The 20,335-nt window shown below is 31.3% G+C and overlaps 1 protein-coding gene across 1 annotated transcript; it reads left to right on the top strand.

Moving 5' to 3' along the window:
• The first annotated feature begins 228 nt into the window (after positions 1-228).
• Positions 229-19,791, top strand: LOC139517509 (4'-phosphopantetheine phosphatase-like). Its single transcript, XM_071308663.1, has 17 exons — positions 229-311; positions 2,269-2,411; positions 5,170-5,237; positions 6,417-6,640; positions 7,210-7,393; positions 7,776-7,868; positions 8,495-8,654; positions 9,262-9,449; positions 10,914-10,995; positions 12,139-12,233; positions 13,255-13,410; positions 14,310-14,419; positions 14,943-15,030; positions 15,664-15,868; positions 15,978-16,132; positions 17,239-17,408; positions 18,618-19,791. The coding sequence occupies exons 2-17, from the start codon at positions 2,312-2,314 to the stop codon at positions 18,847-18,849; spliced, it is 2,310 nt and encodes a 769-aa protein (XP_071164764.1). The 5' UTR covers positions 229-311; positions 2,269-2,311; the 3' UTR covers positions 18,850-19,791.
• Positions 19,792-20,335: the final 544 nt, after the last annotated feature.

The following is a 20,335-nucleotide window of genomic DNA, read 5'->3' as shown; positions in this document are numbered from 1 at the left end:
ATTGTTGATCATTGTTAAAGAAATATCAGTAAAATTTTCAATATCCCAGTTCAATAAGTTATACATTGCAGATCATACAAAAAATTCTGCGATGATAAAGGAATTTTATGATTAATTTCTAAATATGATATCTGGGAATCACATATGCAGTTCTCCTTTTCACCACGAAAAAGAAAAAAAATAATGTAAATGCGACTCTCCGACTCCGATTATTTAAAAATATTTGGCGGGAAATTATGTATACCATCCGGCATTTTCCAGAGATTACTTTATCTGACTTCCGTTGTAAACAAACAGTCCAGTAAAAAAATGTAAGAAACAATGTGTTTGCCCAATTAGCTGATCAATTGATCAGTACTTGCAAAATTCGTTTTAACAAGCATATCGTCAAATATTTAAGCCCTGCTGATGAATTTATCTTTCCACAAGCATTGACCATGTTGACTGAAGGCCGAAATTTTGTCGCCCGAATTTGAAAAAAACCCCACTAAACTGTAAACACCCACTCTTTGATTAAGAGTATAAAGCTCAATTTTAAAAATTGAAAAATTTACAGAGGGAGATGTCCCTCAGCTATGACAGCTGAAGAAGTAGAGATTTTGCTGGTATATTCATGTCACAGGGTTAAAGCTAGGCCACTTGGTTCTAATTGATAATAGTTAATTGATAATACACCTTATCGCTATTCCCGGCTGACCCGTCCGCTTGAACTTTTGACGTCAACAACAATCACTTTTCCATTGTGGCGTCAGACATTTTGTTTTATGACGTCAAAATTTTACGGGAACCTGTGTGATTTCCAGCAATGGCGGACAAATAGCGATAAGGTGTATATTAATAGTGACGATAATAAAGTTGCAAACCATTTATTCATTCTGAAAAAAGATAATAGACCACTTTCGAGTTCATCTGTCACCGGAGAAAACTCGTCAATTATACGCGCCTTTGTGACGTCATTTACCAGATAGAGGGGCTCACCCGTATCCCTGCACTATAAACATTCATCAAGCGTCTTAGTGATCGTCTTTGTGCAGGATATCATAAACTAGAAATAAAGTTTGTTCAGTAGGTACTTAACCACAATTCCCTAATGACAGTGGTGCAGCAGATTAACAATCAGTTGGACTATTTACTGGATTTTTAATCACATAAGCAACATGACGGGTGTCACATGTGGAGCAGGAACTGCTTACCCTTCCGGAGCACCTGAGATCACCCCTAGTTTTTGGTGGGGTTCGTGTTGTTTATTCTTTAGTTTTCTATGTTGTGTCATGTTTACTATTGTTTTTCTGTTTGTCTTTTTCATTTTTAGCCATGGCGTTGTCAGTTTGTTTTAGATTTATGAGTTTGACTATCCCTTTGGTATCTTTCGTCCCTCTTTTATGATAATTTAATTGACTCACCCTGTTTACATGTTCGCCCTTGGTCTTTCACCAATATAGTACATTAGCTCTGTGTTCATTCTCTTTAGGCTTATCAAGGACGTTTTATAATACATCCTTGCATTTATTAAAAAATATCAATATTAAGGGTACCTTTAAAATACAAATTTCTGAAAATCATCACAAAAATATGATTGTTCCTTATTTTGTTCCCTATTTTGTTCCAGACCTACATGTATTATAACAATATTTAAACAATTCATTCAAATGTCATTGCAATAACTCAAACAAAACAGTGTCAACTGTAAAAACAATAACTCAAACAAAACAGTGTCAACTATAAAAACAATAAGATATATGAGAATGTTAACTTATTCAAAGTCAGTTCATTCATTAAAAACCATTAATCAACAATATTTCATATGACTTTATTTTAAAATCTTTTCAACAATCAACATATTTGTCTATACATGTTGTCCACTTAGAAAGTATATCTTTCTTATGCATATAAGTTTGCTCTTCCTTGTATTGGTAACTTAAAAAAAAATTTAGATTGCAAAAAAGAGATGACATGGAATATGTCATATCGGTAGACATCAATGCACATCAAGCCTCATCTAACCAAAGACTTTTTAATGAGTTCTGTTTCTTTTCCAATAAGCATGTTACATTTACGAGTAAAAACTTGACAGCTTGGAGTCAAAATAATTTTTCAGGTTTGGGTAAGTTTAAATTCTTGTTTGGTGTGATTGTTAAATATTAAAACAGCATAGTACATACATGTATCTCATGATTTTGTTTTTGCCAAACATCCAATTTTAGATGATCTGTACACCTTTAATTTGATTATTTTCAAACACTAAACAGTGTAATCAATCATTTATAGGTAGTCTGTGTTAACACATATTGTATGGTGTTGACGACCAAGGATGAGTTCTACAGATAAGAGATATGCTACTAGCATCGACCTTCCAACGGAGGATGTGTTTAGAAATTTACAGAATGCCTGTCACTTTGCTGTTGATATTGGTATGACAAATGTATATAAATTGTATAGGTCTGAATCACTTAAAATACTGAACAGTGCAACAGACAAGTTGACAACATCAACCATCTACATATGACTCCTCCAGAAAAACCAAAGTTCAAACAATGCATGATCCAACTTGGTACATTCACAAATAACAATGCATGATCCAACTTGGTACATTCACAAATAACAATGCATGATCCAACTTGGTACATTCACAAATTGTGATGGGGTTGATCCATTTACATATCTATAAATGTAGGCACATGTTGTATGAAATACAAACATGCACAGCTCAGCTACCAAGATAATTGCAAATTACTTGAACAAGGAAATAATTTTGACAGCACCATGTACTCTATCACAGATAGCTAGATATAGATGTTGGTTGGATACTTCCAATTCAGTAAAGAAAAAAATAATAATAACAATGATAAGTTTATGAAAAAGTAAGGTGAGAAATACTTTCCAATCTTTTATTAAAATGAGAAACATTATATTCTAAATAAGATGATGACAACTGTAAACTTTTGACAATATTCAAAATATGAAATAGAAGATGTGATATGATTGCAAATGAGACAACTCTCCACAAGAGACCAAATGACATAGAAATTAACAACAATAGGTTACCACACAGCCTTCAACAATGAGCAAAGCCCATAGCGCACAGTCAGCTTAAAAGGGCCCAGAATTCATAAATGTAAAACAGTTCAAACAAGTAAATAATGGCCTATTAATGTCCCCCCAAAAAAAATGAATGAAAAACAAATTATGCAACACAGCAACAAACGACAACCACTGAATATCATGTTATTTTAGCCATTCAATCAACCCACTTTTGATTAAATGTTATTTGCTTATGATCCAGATTTAAAATTGTGTCATGCATATTCAAAACCATAATAAATGCATTGTGCTACTTTTATCATGTTTATTGTACAACTGTTACATCTGAATAATGGTGTTGGCTAGTTAGTGAAGTGAATGAAAGCAGTTCATAAAGATACAAAAATATAAAGTCAATGTGAATGGAGAAATATTTAAGGAATGACTGTAATATTTTTCTGTCTATGAAGAAATAACATAAAAAATTTGGTGCACACTAAATAACGCGTGTAGCGGGTTATTTAACAGTGTGCACCACATTTTTTATGTTATTTCGAATAGACAGAAAAAGTATTTACAGTCATTTCTTATAATTTAATTCTAAATTCCATTTTAAACCGTAGAAAACCATGATAAAACGTTGATGACGTCACGGTCACATGACTAAATTATGTCTATGGGCTCATAACAAAATAACGTCAGCCAATCAGAAGACACGTTACATCCAAAATTAAATTATTCTGAAATATCATCATGATCATTGTTATTCCAATGTTTGATAACAACAACATTTGTTTTATATCTTCTGTAACATATTGTTATTTTTATATTTCTGTAACTAATTGGTTTTTTTATACGACCGCAAAAACAAATTTTGGGATCGTTTAATGGTATGATCATGATGATGTTGTCGTCGTCTGCATCGTTCGAAGACACATTGGTTTCCGGACAATAACTTAAGTTTATGTGAATGGATCTCTTTAAATTTAATAAGAAGATTCAATACCACAAAAGGAAGTTTGGGATTGATTTTGGGGATGATGGTCCCAACAGTTTATGAATTAGGGGCCAAAAAGGAGAGCCATGGTGTAGTGGTTAGTGCATGGGACTACTAACATAACGGTTCCTGGATCGATTCCTGTTACGGGAGGAAAATTTCAGGGACTGAATTTTCGGCTCTCCCTTGACACCATTTGCAAGTATAGTCTTGAGGAAACGATGATAGGGGACGATAACTGGCTGACCCATGTTAAGAGAGAGCCATATCTCTTGCACGTAAAAGACACCCTTGTAGATTTCAAAAAAGAGAAGGCTAATGCTGCTACAAGGCAGCACTCGCACCCACAAAGTGGAAAGGGAATAATATGAGTTGCAAAACTTGTTTCCCAATCCACTATAAATAAATATGTTTAAACTAAAAGGGGCCCAAAACAAGCATATTTTTACTTTCAGGATAATAACTTGTGTATAAATATTTCAATTGCTCTGAAATTGTTCCACAATGTTTAATACCACAAGTAGAAGGTTTGGATTCATTTTGGGGCTATGGTGCCAACAGTTAAGGAATTAAGGGCAAAAAAGGGGCCAAGAACAAGCATTTTTGTAGTTTCTGGACAATAACTTGTATGTAAGAGTATGGATCTATCTGACATTGTACCACAAGGTTCCATATCACAAAAGGAAGGCTGGGAATTTGGTTCTGGGAATTATTGCCCCATTCATGCAGGGATTAGGGCCAAAAAAGGGCCAAAAACCAGCATATATCCAGATCCAGTTTCCAGATAATAACTTGTATTGTACTACAAGGTTCCATACTACAAAAGAAAGGCAGGGATTAAGGGGGGGGATTCAAAACTTTTTTGGGGGGTTCAATTTTTTTTCAAAATTTTATAAAGTTTCAAGAAGAAATTTTTAATTGCACAGTGCAATAGATTTGTAAGATCTTGATATTTTTTGTGTGTGTCAGAAACCTATATTATGTCAAAATTTTTATAACAATCCAAATTCAGACAGTATCAAGCTTGAATATTGTGTCCAAATTTGGCCCAACTGTTAAGGGTTCAACCTCTGCGGTCGTATCAAGCTGCACTCAACGAAACATTTTATTGATATTTTCTGTAACATATTGTTATTTTCATATTTGCACAGGTGGATCCCTAGTAAAAGTTGCTTACTGCTCCAAACTACACAGGAAGACGTCACACGTTCGTGATCATGTGAGTGCAAACTTGTTTTATAAATAATTTTACTTATACTTTTAGCATTTACCATTTACTTAGACAATATGATACATGTATAAGAAGATGTGAAATGATTGGCAATGTGACACCGCTCTACCAGAACAAATGTCTCAAAAGTTAGCAACTATAGATCACTGTAAAGCCTTAACAATGATCAAAAAACCTACAAGCTTGAAAAGGTTGAAACGACAAATGTTGTTAACAATTAGTTATTTTCTAATTACCCATATAGCTGATTTTTTAAGAAAAATTCTAAATAAAGTTATTTTAAATTTCAATGGCAGCATGGACTACTGAAGTTTTTATAAAATTTTACATGATTGAATTATAAAGATTTCATAGATATAGATTATTACAATTTTATCAGGAACATATGTAATTGTTTTGGATGATGAAGACAGCACATAATTTTGGAAGCAGGGACCTGTTTATAAATAACCTAGAAGTAAAAAAAAGTCATTGCACCATTATCATATCAGACATATGTAAAGTGCTCTCTTGTGGTGATTTAGAGCTCGCTATGCCATGTAAATGAGTACTTGTCCAACATTTAAGATTGTTTTAAGACATTTAAATGTTTGCTTAAAAAAATGTAAAGTAGTTTTGTTTGCTTGCTGCTTATTAATCTTTATATTTTTAATCTGACCTTTTTTGTGTGTGAAATTTTTCAAAATATCCTGACAAGAAGGAACTTTATAATGAATGAATGAATGAATGAATGAATCTTGATTGCAAAAGCATAGACATGCCATGGCAAAACTAACCACATATATTACATAATATAAAACATGAATAGACAGCAGAGAACAATAGTATAATACAATGATATACAATGACATATAAAGTTATGATAATATATAACTTTGAATATTTTATGCAGGTTTTACATAATTACATAATTTGATCATAGGAGACTTACTAGAAACTTGTAGTATATTTTATAAGTAATAAGCTTCTCAATACTGGAATTTAAGTAATGATTTTACCAAACTTTTATATGAAAACTTTAGATAAGTTATTTCTCATAGGATCACAGTCATCAATACAACCATTAAAGAGACATACCAATTTCCCAATAGAAATACATTTCAACAAAATATCAAACTTATTTTGGGATTATTTAAGTTGTTTTTACTGAAATATTTCTTACTTCAGAAGGAAGACAATAATAGTATTTATCAAATTTTGGAAGAAGATGGCTACACAAGAAGATTACATTTTATCAAGTTTGAGACCAAGTATTTACACCAATGTTTGGATTTTATTCGAGGGCATCTTATGCAGTCAAAAGAATTTATGTTGGAGAAGAAAAACATCAAAGCTACAGGGGGAGGGGCACATAAGTACAAGGACCAAATAATAAAGACCCTAGGTGTTCAGTGAGTATTTATTTAAAATAAGTCTTCAGGTATTTGAATTTAGCATTGTATATCCACTAAGCATGGACAAAGTTTGTAAAAGAGAATCATCAATCATAGTCAGCTTTAGTCTTTATGTGGATCACAACATAACACACATACAAAGTTTCTGGACATCTATTCTACATGACCTAAGTTGCCATGGCATTGTGAATTTGTTTTCTAATTATGGATGTGGTTATCCCTTTGGTATCTTTCCCCTCACTTGTAGCAATGGCAAGAGAACCTGTATTTTTTGTATTTTCTAGTTTATATTTAAGTATTCAATCTCACAGTGCATTATACATGTTAAGGTACATAAATGATACATACACATTTTTGTTTAGGTGCCAGTTGAAGTCCGCTTTCAGATGTGTATTTTTCTCCCTGTGTTGCAGACCCATTAGTGGCCTTAGGCTGTTTTCTGCTCTTTTGTCTTTTTGACATATTCCCCATTTCATTCTCAAATTTAGGTCACTTATAATTTAAATTATATGTTTAAGGCAATATTTTTATGTCACTTTCATATAAACCTAGTATATTTATCACAGGTTAGACAAGGAAGATGAAATGGAATGCTTGATTAATGGAAGTAACTTTCTGTTGAAGAATATTCCTGATGAGGCATTCATATACCAAAGACATGGCCAGCCAGAGTATCAATTTCAAGGAATACATCATGATATTTTCCCCTATCTTCTTGTAAACATAGGATCAGGTGTCAGTTTTGTAAAGGTAAAATATACTGTTCATTCAGGAATTATTGCATGCATTTATGACTGTGACTTTTGAAAATTGGACACAATGTTAGATTATTTTTTTTGATTTCTGCAAAATCTGCATACATATATATGTATCAGATATTAGAACATAAGCTATTATTGCAACCCATCACATTTTTCGCATTTATTAATAAAAGAAACTCCCGATAATATCAGAATTTACAGTAGGTAAAATAGAGAGTTTGTCTGTCTGTCTGTATGTTCATTCCTTCATTTTAGTGATATTCTTAACAGACTTTTACCAGCAATAAATGTCAATATTGGTAAATATGACCCTTTTGAAAAACCCTGTGTAGGAAACTCAATTGCAACTTGACCCTATGTTATTTTTGTAGGTAGAATCAGAGACAAAATATGAAAGAATTGGAGGGACATCTACTGGAGGGGGGACATTCTGGGGACTTGGATCTCTTCTTACAAAAGCCAAGGTAAGCAACCAGCATTGTAGTGCTGACTTTGACCATGACTACATTTATTGACATGATAAGTATTTACAGACTATGTGGTGTTGTAAGTCTTACAAATACATACTTTATACTATCAGATAGAGACATCACACTTAAACCATCAGATAGAGACATCACACTTAAACCATCAGATAGAGACATCACACTTAAACCATCAGATTTGGTACATGCTAATAAACTTTGGGATTTAGATCAACTTCAGATCAATTCTCTACCAATCTTTTAATTGCTCTGTCATCTAGATGGTAGGTGTTGACCAACTATGGCTGAATGTAGTTCACAATAATAAAGAATAAAAATTAATTGATGGTAGCTATTATATTGTAGTTACATGAAAAAATGATGTTTGCATATGCTATGAAAGTAGTTTCAGTAACAAGGACTGTAGAATTGTAATTTAAGGGGTGGGGGGAACCTAATGGATCAATAAATTTCAAGTATTTGTAGATATGCAAAACATATTAGAATTATAAATCAGAAAACAGTTTGTTTTTAACTCTTGCATAATAATTATGGCATTTTGAAGACTAACCTTGTTCAGAGAATCACAAAATGTCTTGTATGATGTAAAATTTGATTTATTGTAGACATTTGATGATTTGTTAGAATTGGCTGAGAAAGGAGACCACAAGAAGGTTGATATGTTAGTTAGAGATATTTACGGAGGAGAATATTCTACCATTGGACTAACAGGGGATATAATAGCCAGTAGCTTTGGTAAAGCTGCTAGAACTGATAAAGAAAATGGTATGATTCATAATAAATGAGTAATGATAATAAAGATTTTACACAAATGGGGAAAAAAACAATAGAATGTGGAATTATGTCTATGAATAGATATATCGGAAAAAATGTGATCCAGTTCATACTGAAACTGAAACAGAAAACTGATAAAACTGAAAAAAGTATTAGTACCAGTATTCATTTTATGGTTTCTAGTTTAAGTAGATAAAATTTAGAATGGAAATAGGGAATGTGTAAATGAGACAACAACCCGACCGAAGAGCAGACAACAGCTGAAGGCCACCAATGGGTCTTCAATGCAGCAAGAAATTCTATCACTTATAGGCGTGCTGCAGCTGGCCCCATAACAAAAATGTATACTAGTTCAGTGATAAGGGACGTCATACTAAACTCTGAAATATACACAAGAAACTAAAATTAAAATCATAGAAGACAAACAAAGGCCAGAGGCTCCTGACTTGGGACATATTTGATAACCTCTCAATGAAAAATTTGTATGCACAAATATAGAATTTGACAATATATTTTTAAAGTCTGATACTGATACTGTGGCACTTTACTGTATCGCTGGACATGTAAAGTCATTTATTAGCTGGTTGTAATTTTGCAGTGCCTTGTTATAAAGATGAAGATGTAGCCAGAAGTTTATTGTTGTCCATTAGTAATGATATAGGACAGTTAGCTTCCCTGTACTGTAGACTTCATCAGTTAAAGAAGATTTACTTTGGTGGTTACTTCATCAGGGGGCATCCCCTTACTATGCATACTATTAGTTTTGCTATTAACTTTTGGTCAAAGGTATACTATCATTGTAATGTCAATATATTTTAAATCATTGTCATTTTAGTATGGTTATTTGAAGTATCTTCTCTTGTATTATTGTTAACAAATTAAGAACAGATGCATCAATTTTATGCCCCTGCCTCTAAGCAGAGAGGACATTAAGGTTTATCCTTATAAGTCTCTATTTCAGTACTTATGTATGTCCCAAAATTAATTTCTGTTCTCTAACTGCAGTTTGCCTCATCCAAATGTAATGAACCGTATAAACAATGCTTATAATGTTCTAAACGGAGATCAAAGTGTTGTAATTGACCATTTTAGGGTTGTATTCCTTTATAAATGGAATACTTGCTGACTTTGCTGGGTTTTTTTTAATATATCCTTGTTTTTTAGGGTTTTTGGAAAGATTGGAACTTGTTCTAAATCTTTCCTAAGGCACCAGCCTCCCTAACACAATGACAGGTTAGCTACTAAATTTATGTATTCACACTGAAATATAGTTCCCTTTAGTTCTCATGTATGTGCACATAATACACATATAAACTGTGAAAAAAATGGGTATATTTTTGGAGCAGTTCATTCAAGAATGTATTTCATTAAGATATGTTGATGTGCAGGCTTTTTTAATTAGATTAAGTAATTGAGTATTGATACAATACTAGTATGATTGGCAATTGTCATTATCACAGAACAATCAGATACCAGGTGGACCTTTAATTGCAATACCCCACCTCTTAAACTGCCAATCAAATTGACCACATTACCTATCAACCTCAGTCTTACATAACTATACAGACCAATCAATATACATCTAATTCTTAATACACAAGTATTTGACCTCATAATTGAATACACAAATGTGTTTATTAGATGTTTGATATATACGGAGGATTTATCCATTGCCTATTTTTTTTTATCTATACTACATAAAGTGATTCTATAAAGTATGTCTGAAAGATTAACAAGATCTTTGAAAAAATATAAAAATAAATATGAATATTTAAAAGGTCTTCAAGTAAGGCCTATACTTTACTTGATAAATTTCCAATAATCATCTGTAATTAATCAAAAATTAAGGTTAGTTCACTTTTTTTTTTATCAGTAAATGGCTTGAAACAGATACATGTATTATGATAAGCCATCTGAAAAAGTCTTATAAAAGTTTAATTATTTTTTAATAGTTTTTGAGAACTTAATCTTGTCAATGATAAAGCTATGAAAAATCATGAGAGAACATTTTCCTGCCCAAATTTGAATGACTTATATCTCAAAAACAAGCACATTGACCTATATATTTTTTCTGCTCTTTTGATTCCTTAACTAATCCCCTTTCAATTTATACTAGTTTTAAGAAAAGTTAATTATTTTGAAACTGAGAAGCGAACTCCCTTAACTCATGAGGTTCATTGTATATACTGATAAGTTGGATAATACAGACAGGGGTAAAAGCTCAGGTTTGAACCAATGGTTGTGTTTCAGGGTGAGATTCAAGCATCGTTCATGAGACATGAAGGATACCTTGGTGCTATAGGAGCTTTTCTGAAAGGAGCAGAAGAAGAAGGTAAACAGATTTGATTTTTGTTTTTTTGGTGTTTTAACGCCACTTTAAGAACTGCATTCACGGCAGCATGTTTTTATTTGTGGCGGAAGCCAGAGTGCCCATAGAAAACCACAACCTTTGATAGGAAAACTGACTATCCTAGTCAATTAAGATTGAAGTCGAGTGCACCAATAGGAACAGTGTTCGAACTCGCATCCTCAATATTGACTGGCTAGTGATTACAGTAGTAGCTACTTAGACCACTGGGCCACCAAGGCCCCTGAAGGTATATAAAATAAAAGAAACAATTTTTTTTTTAATTGATCTGGATGCATGGTGATGTAAAATCTGAATGTCAATAACCTGACTGACAGCAAATCAGACAATTATGAGTTTCCTCATATTTCAACAACAAACTGCCACCAGTAATTAATAATTGTTACTACATGTACTAAACAATACAGTTTGATTAATTTAGAATTTTTGTAAACAATCAACTTTATTATATTTTGCTATAATTTGATATTGTAAGAGTTTTTAAATTGTTGAAAAAAAGATGACAGATTTCATATGATTGTAATTTTTTCATAGAGATTTTAAACAGTTTTATAACTCACAAGGAGAAGATTTTTTTATTTCTTTAATAATATAAATTTTATGCATCTCAACTCAGCTGTTGAGTATCTTAGTGAAACTCATATGACAGTTAAATGTTATTTTGATTGACAGGAAATTGAATTTTTTAACAGATAAGATACATCTTTATATTTTGAATAACACGTAAAGAGAATTGTTGTTATTTGTAGAGATATAGCTGGCTCCCTAAGGTAGTGTTAGTCCATGTGTTTATGTGTTGGCTCCTTAATGGATTATTACAGCTTTTTTAATGCAATAACTTGAAAACTGTTCAATTAATGCTTTTATAAATTTTTATTTAATGTTAATTATGACAAAATGGGTACCCATAGTAAACAAGAAGACTGAAACCAATATGTAAGAGTAATTCCCTTAAAGAAATCAGTAATATTTTCCTAACTGTAGTCTCAGATTGATAGGATACAAATACGTTATTGTATGTACAGTCAAAGCCATTTATAGAATTATAATACGTGCCATTAGGATCAATAGTACGAATTACTTATAATATAATAATTGTATTTCCAGATACAGAAAGATATACATGGGGAGAAAACTTTGCAGGATGTTCTGGTTTATCTAGTTCTAATCCATTGTTAGACAGCAGAGAAAGAAGTTCAACTGTAATTATTATACACCACAAAGAAAGTTTTGGGGGTTCATAGGAATCAACATATCTGTTTCTCTGCCTTTCCATCATGCTTTGTGTCTGGTTCACAACTTTTGTTCCATAAATTCTAAGTTTACCAAACTTGGTATACAGTTGCATCATGGTGTGTTAAATACCTTTGACCCTTATGTCAGGTCAGGTCTTTCGAAATTTGTCCTTTAACCTCTATGATAGTAAAACCTTGTCCAATTAGTTTCTGGCTCATAAAAGCATTTGTACTTAAAACCAAACTTGGGATGGCTTGTGATGTATCATCACTCTGACCTGGAAGATGACGGTTGACCCTATGAAATTAAATATTGTCTGATTTGTGTTGTGGTTGGTGCATACTTTTGTATTGTAATAGTCAGATTGACAAAACTTTGTATGTAGAAGTAACATACCCACCTTGACCTTGACCTTTAATTTTGGAATTTACAGTACAAAAATCTCAGACTTTGTTCTTTGGTCAGTATATTTCTGTCCTATCAGTGACCCATGTTTCAATCTTAAACAGAGGCAATGAATGATGATATAAAATAAATTGCTGAACACCAAAAATCTTAACACGTCATTGACTCAAAACTTTCACAACATGAATGCATGTACAGGGTATTAGTTACGTTATGCAGTTAGCTATACTTACAGTAGAAAGTGAATTATTATGTTTAATTTAAAGCAAGCACCTGCATAATTTAAGCTTTAGTCATACTTTTACTTGGGTAAACGATTAAAAAGAAAATGATGTCATTTAAAGGAAGATCTGCTAGGGCATAGAGGAAGTTAAGTATTAAAAGGTGACCTTGATGCATTCCTTCAATTAAAATGTTTATGTCCAGTGATGAATTTTGTAATGAAAAATATATGCTTAATGGAAGTTATATATTTATAAAAAAAAATCTAAATACTGTTTGCCTTGTACTATCTGCTTGTCTTGTATGTCTTTTAATAAAAGAATACTATAGATAAAGTTTCATTTTGATGTTTTTTCTCAGTTTGATATGTTAGAACTTGACAAATTAGAAAAGATGTTACAACCCTGCTCACTACTACTAGATCCCAACAGTTACCTCCCAGACACAGTTGATCTGACAACAGATACAGCTGCCAGAGAATATTGGATAGATTGTTTCTCTAACAGTGTTGATAAGGTTTGTAAAAATACTGAAAAAGCATTTAGTAAAATATTTGACTCTTTACATCCTCTTAATCCTAATTCCTATAAAATTTAATATTGGAAAATCATTAAAAACTTGATTTGTTCTAGAAAATTGAGTCTACAATTTTTGGAAAAACAAAATGAGTTGCAATGATTATTAACAGCAGATTAAAACTGTTTTTAAATTTGATGCAACATTAATGACTTTTTTCAAACTTTCATCAACTTTAACAAAACTTGGACAGAAACTTGTTATGATCAAAAGATAGTATTAAGGGCAAACAATTGAAAATATTTTTAAAAGATGGAATCAGTTATTTTGTCACTTATTGAATTTCATTAAACTTTTTATAAAACAGAAGCTTTTTATTGATTATGAAAAATTGTTGGAAGTTCAAAACTATTTTCTTTCTTCAATTTTTTTGTACTTTACTGATAAATGTTTTTTTTTCTGCAGTTGTCATTTAGAGATTAAATTTTTAGACACCAATAACTTTATTAAACTTTTTAGGAATGTTATGAAACTTGAACAGAAATTTCCTCAAGCCAAGAAATTAATTATTTTTTCTGTTTTTTTACTGACAAATTGACTTCGTTTTTGTCATTCAGTATTACACTATTTAATACATGGAACAAAGAAATTGTAGGTCAAACACAATCCATTGAACCTATTACTTACAAGTTTTAATATATGTTAGCGATATTACATTGGCTGTTAACTTCAATTTCATTTTTGTATGTTATGTATTTTTTTCTTTAAAAGCTTTCTTCATTTCTGAGAACACAGTACACTTTTTATATAGAATTACTGCAAAAAAGATATTTTCTGTCTATTTATATATTCCAGTATGTATAAAATCAATACAGTATGATGATGATAATCTATTGTAGACCAGAGATCAAGCATTGGCAAGTCAAACTGGTCCTGATGTCAAAGATAGAGCAGAAGCATTCAAACAGAAATACTTACAAAGATTACAAGAACTTAATGATAATCCTTGGTATAGTAGTATACTTAATGATAATCCTTGGTATAGTATACTTAATGATAATCCTTGGTATAGTATACTTAATGATAATCCTTGGTATAGTATACTTAATGATAATCCTTGGTATAGTATACTTAATGATAATCCTTGGTATAGTATACTTAATGATAATCCTTGGTATAGTATACTTAATGCACCAACAAACTAATAAACAAAATTTTATTGCTTGTTGTGTGGTTCCAAAAAATATTTTTGTACAGGAATATAGAGCAATGGTACAGATTATTATGCTTCTAGTTTAGTTTCTTTTATTATAATGATATTTCAAAGAAAACTCGATGGCTGGTTTTATTTTAATGTACCAAAAATGAAAAGTTAAAATTGTTTTACTGTTTTTTAGCTTACCTGGTCAAAAGCAATATGAGTTATTATCATTTTTTGTCATAAGTCATTTTTCTGTTCACATTTAACATTATTATTTATGTATGAAAACTATCAAACAAAATAGAATAAAACTTTTTAATTTGATTTTTAGTGCATATGGATCCCTTACTGTGAGAAGTTTACTGGACACCAGCAGTCATTGTTTATCAGATTGTCTCTTTACTGATCCATATTCTCAGGTGAGGAAATTACTGATTGTTATGTCAAGAAAAATACCAGCTAGTAGTGTGAAATACTTCAAGTCATGGAGATGTAAATGTCCTAATACAGATTTAATAAAAGGGTCATTAAGATATATGTACAGTTGTTGGATAAGATGTGAAATGTCCTTTAGTTTGACAGAAACATGTATAATGTCCTTAGAATAAGATATTTACATTTCTCTAGTTCTTAGGCAATTTATATTTTCTCTGTGTTAACAGTTTATGATAATACAGATATGCAAGGGATATATATATTTAACAGTTTCGTGTCAGCATAGTTACTTGAATTATACTTATTATACTGCTAAATCAAGCAGCATTTTACATACTTTAGTGTTCATTACTGTCACCAGATGGTAAGGGAGATATAACCAATGCCCTTGAAGTATCTATATTATAAATATGCTACCATAGTGTATTCTTCTGCATTCTCTATAAAAAGTGAAATAAAAACTGCATGATAATACACCAAATATCTATTTTGTTAGTTACACTTACAATATTAAGTAGCAGCCTTATAAATGTATACCTGACATCCCCTTATATTTATCAATATTGTATTATAATCTATGTTCATCATATTCTGAATGTTTACCTGTTTTGATTTAGTTAAAACATACTGAGAATGAACAAGCATTGAAGTGCCTTCCTCAGTTACTATGTAAGTTAGATGGATTATCATTGGAGGAGCTTCAGTTGTCTCTCGCTAAAGGTCTGCTGGCAGGCAATGTGTTTGACTGGGGAGCTAGAGAGGTTGTAGATATAATGGAAAATCAAGATTTTGGATTTATAGAGGCTCAGGATAAACTACAAGGTAATTCAAGTGCAAAGAGCTCCAATTATTTGGTTGATTTTTCAATTATTGTTTTTATTTTTCAATGTATTATCTGCTTTAACTATTGCCCCAAACTGTTGTATTTCAGAGCGACCATGGTTGTGTGATAATTATGAAGAATGGCATCAAAGACTACAAGATAAACCACATAAATGTGCTGTGATATTTGTAGACAATAGTGGGGCTGATATTATATTAGGAGTATTTCCATTTGTCAGGGGGCTGCTGAGGAGAGGGACAAAGGTTTGTATAGAATCATGCCATCCTAAATTGTCCAGAACATAACCCATAGCATGCCAACTACATGTTTTAGAATAAATGTGTTTGTTTTAAATGCAGAGATCCTATGAGTCAGTCGATATCAATTTTTAAAAATGACATCTTTAATGACTTGACAACGGTAGGGTAACTATATCCCTTGTGAATATTAGTCGGTTTAAAAGTTATGTTAACTTTTTAAGTGAATGATGACAATTTTCTGCGTTGTACAGAGTATTACCAAAAGAGATGGGATGTGTAATAACTGAACATACAAGATTTCTGATTTATATTTTCAACTGATGTTCTTGTAATGATGGTAAAATTATGAAAAGTTTTGACAAGTTTGTGATATTTAAAACCCTGATATAATAATTTTTCAGGTTTACAAAGATTTCTTTTGTTAAGATCAAATTACATACACAAGTTTCTCTAATTCTATGAAAATTTATCCCTTCCCAAACCCATTGTATACAAAAATTTAATCAACGTGTGGTTGCCAATGATCTCAAAAGATCATTGGATGATTTTAACGGTCATGACCTTGTTAGCTAACTGGATGAATCAAAATATGCTAAACAGGTGTTTACGAAACTTCATGCAATGTGAAAGGCACTTGAAGGGGATTTTCGGTTAACAAAAAATGAAAATGTATTTTTTAATCATTAGAGAAACAGATTCTTACATAGTTACTCGTGGATTATTGGATTTATCCAATCTCGGTAGTTAAATTATAAATTTAAAAGTCCTCGCCGAGACTTGGACTTTAAAATTGATAATTTAACTATCTCGATTGGATAAATCCGATAATCCACTGGTATCAATGTAAGAATCTATAGCTATCATTCAATGTCTGGTCATCATATGCTAACAGGTCAAGCTAATCCTTCATCACCTATCATTCCATAATGAAATTCAAGCTAAGGCATATTAAAACATGCTAACTATTTTTTACACCCCTTATAGACAAAATAAATAAATTTGGGAAATGTGATAAAATCCAATTCAACCACATATATGCCCAAAAACATTTTAAAAACATATTTAGGTTTATTTATTTTATTTATTGAATTCAAAATAATATATTATAGGTAATATTATGTGCCAATTCTCGACCTGCATTGAATGATGTGATATATAGTGAACTTCTAATACTTGTAAAGAGAGTAGCAGAAATTTCTCCAGACATACAGACAGCCTATGAAAATGGTACTCTAATGGTGATGGACACTGGGCAAGGATCACCCTGTCTTGATTTAAGGTAAAGATCAAGTCAAATAGACAAAAAAGCCATTCATCAATTTTTAGTATATCCTTTATTGAATTAGTGCAAAAACCTATTTGTTGTATGGAAATCTTTCAAATTGACAAAAACTGTTGTCATTGCTGTATGAAAATTGGCAGCATTAATGGTAGTTGAACTTGTCACACCTCTGGATGTGGGATTTCCTGACTGTGTTGAAAACCCATTGGAGGCCGTTTCCTGCTCTTTGGTGAGGTTGTCTCTTTGATTTTTCCATTCTCAATTTTATTTGAATTGAAAAATTACCTGTGCATTTGCCTTTACAGAATCTTAAAGACCACGGGTATCTTCATTTTCTTACCCCAAAAGGAAGACATTATCATGTTATGGTGGAATTTCAATTGTTTGGTAATTTGTTACCCAGTCATAGCATTTTGGTGAATGTTTTTTTTTTTTTTTTTTTTTTAAATATTACCAATAATGCATTAGAAGCTGAAACTGCATATTGAAGGGTTATTGCAGGAATGTTGGAGAACATAAGCCCTCACAGAACAGTTATTGAATTTACAAAAACTTGTGCAACATGATGCTCAGATATTTCACAGCAACTTCCTAGTCAGTCAGATGTTCTAAATATAGACAAAGTTTAACATTACATATAATAGAAATATAAGATTAAACTAGCCAAGAACCTTGTGAAACAATTATTTTGAAAAGCAATCAAATAGTTGATAGTAAAATCAGAAATTAAGATTCTATATGAAGATATAGTATTCTCTAATGTTTGTGCTATTTTCACATTTGTTGATCAGTTTGAGAAAAAAATTCTGCTCACTAAGCAATTGATTGGACAAAATTTAATTATGACGTCAAATTTGTTTGGTTTCTTCTAAATTTCCCTTTGTTTGTCATGAATAAAGGTGACCATGCCTGATGACATCACATTTAAAGTCTATTATACAACACAACTTTCTGAAAGCTTTTGAAATCATTTGAGAAACTGATTCCACCACTATAACTCGTGATTTAGGCAAGACTGACACTTTGAATACTAATATCAAACTATATCAATGCTTGTGTTAAAGTGATGGTAACTATATTTCTCTAAACACCATGATCAATTAAAAAGTGTTCAATATAGCAAAGTTAATAAAAAGTGAAGTAAAAAACTAAAGTGTTTAGAACAAATTTACTAACTGTTTATTTATATTTCACCTACTTTTGCAGGTTGATTAATTTTGAATTGGTGGAATTGATGAAGAAACAAGAGGCTGACTTAATTGTGATAGAAGGAATGGGAAGAGCCATTCATACAAACTTTGATGCTGCATTTAGTTGTGAATCTTTGAAAGTTGCTGTGATAAAAAATCGTTGGTTGGCAAATAGACTTGGAGGAGATATGTTTAGTGTTGTTTTTAAATATCAGAAACCACAAAAAATAATTGCTGCTAAATCATAGCAATTGTCATTAAGTAATACAAATGAGAGATGTGCATTCTTTTAATTTTGTTGATCCAAATTTTCTGGGTCATCTCAACTCGATTGCTTTTCTCACTTAAGCCGTCAAGGCTAAAGTGAGAAAATCAAACTCGTTGACCAACGATAATCTATAATTACTTACAAAATTTACACTGATACATTTCTAAAGTATTGTGAACATAAACTGGTTTTATTTCATGTATCAATGATCAACTGCTCAAAGACATTTTTTTCATGCATACCTTAGTTGAACATGTGAATTGGTTCAAACTGTAACCATTAGAATTTAGCTTTTGTGATTATTGTGTTGCCCTATTAAATTTGTTAATCATTGGCACAGAAATGGAATACCACAGATAGGAACTATCTCCCGCTACCTCTAAACTTTATGTTGAACCTAATGTACTGTCTGTCGTATTTCAGTGAATTTTAATTATTGAATTGCCCATTAATTTTCTGACTATGTTAATTTTGGACATATCAATCTGTGATTTCTTATTTTTGTCCACCAATGGTGGTTTCCATGTGATCACTCTGGTTTTAAAGATGGTACAGAATTCTGAATTAAAGACCACATTTTATATCTAATAATATAATTGAACAGGCTCTTTGTTATACAATTGAGTGCACTCAATACACAATTTTTGACCTCAATACTATGTGAAATTATTGATACATAGAATGGCTACAATTATTTATTTATCTATAGATATGATAAAAAAAACACCTACTAATCTGTATATAATAATACTTTATTTCCGTAAGCAAATACAGCTTATTGGATTTACACAATATAAATATCCAATAGATAATATACAGCATAATATAACATTTATACACAAATTATACAAATTAATGAAAGAATTAAGCGGAGTATGACATATAGACATATTAAACTAAAAATAAACATTTGAATAACTAACCATTACGTGCTTTTTCTGCCAAAAATAAATATTTTCCAAGGTTGTTTAGCTCTTTGACATTTCTTACAGATAACAGTTGTACTAATTTAAAAGTAGATGGTCTCTCATAGTAATAACTCTTTATATATTTATATCTGATGTCGTTATATTTATCACATTCTAAAATAAAATGATATTCATCTTCAATAGCATTTTTATTACACATACTACACAAACGTTCATTTCTGGCTATACTATAGTATCTACCTGTTTCTATACATAGTGCATGAGCATTTATTCTATATCTAGTAATATAAGATCTATACAAACTGTTTAATGGACGACTAAGGTAAAATTGCATAGTGTGACCATCGTGTAAATACTGATACAAAGTACATTTCGGCGAATTTTCAAAATATGATAAACCTTCAGATATATAATTATCTATTACTCTTTGTTTAAATTCACTCAAAAATAATTGACTGTTTCTAACTCTCTGTGAAAACCAAACATCACTAAAACCATATTTACATAATATATCTCGTACTTTACAAGACCAATTTA

This window comes from Mytilus edulis, chromosome 3, assembly GCF_963676685.1.
Source record: "Mytilus edulis chromosome 3, xbMytEdul2.2, whole genome shotgun sequence".
Classification (NCBI taxonomy): Eukaryota; Metazoa; Mollusca; class Bivalvia; order Mytilida; family Mytilidae; genus Mytilus; species Mytilus edulis.
The sequence above is the reverse complement of the archived record's forward strand: the minus strand, read 5'-3'. Positions and strand labels throughout refer to the sequence as shown.

What these genes read in the sequence shown, in the direction of transcription:
- LOC139517509 (XM_071308663.1), top strand. Translation starts at nt 2,312, where the DNA reads ATGAGTTCTACAGATAAGAGATATGCTACTAGCATCGACCTTCCAACG. An exon ending in CTCTTCTTACAAAAGCCAAG is followed by an intron (nt 7,869 to 8,494) that starts GTAAGCAACCAG and finishes GATTTATTGTAG; the next exon opens with ACATTTGATGATTTGTTAGA. An exon ending in TAGAACTGATAAAGAAAATG is followed by an intron (nt 8,655 to 9,261) that starts GTATGATTCATA and finishes GTAATTTTGCAG; the next exon opens with TGCCTTGTTATAAAGATGAA.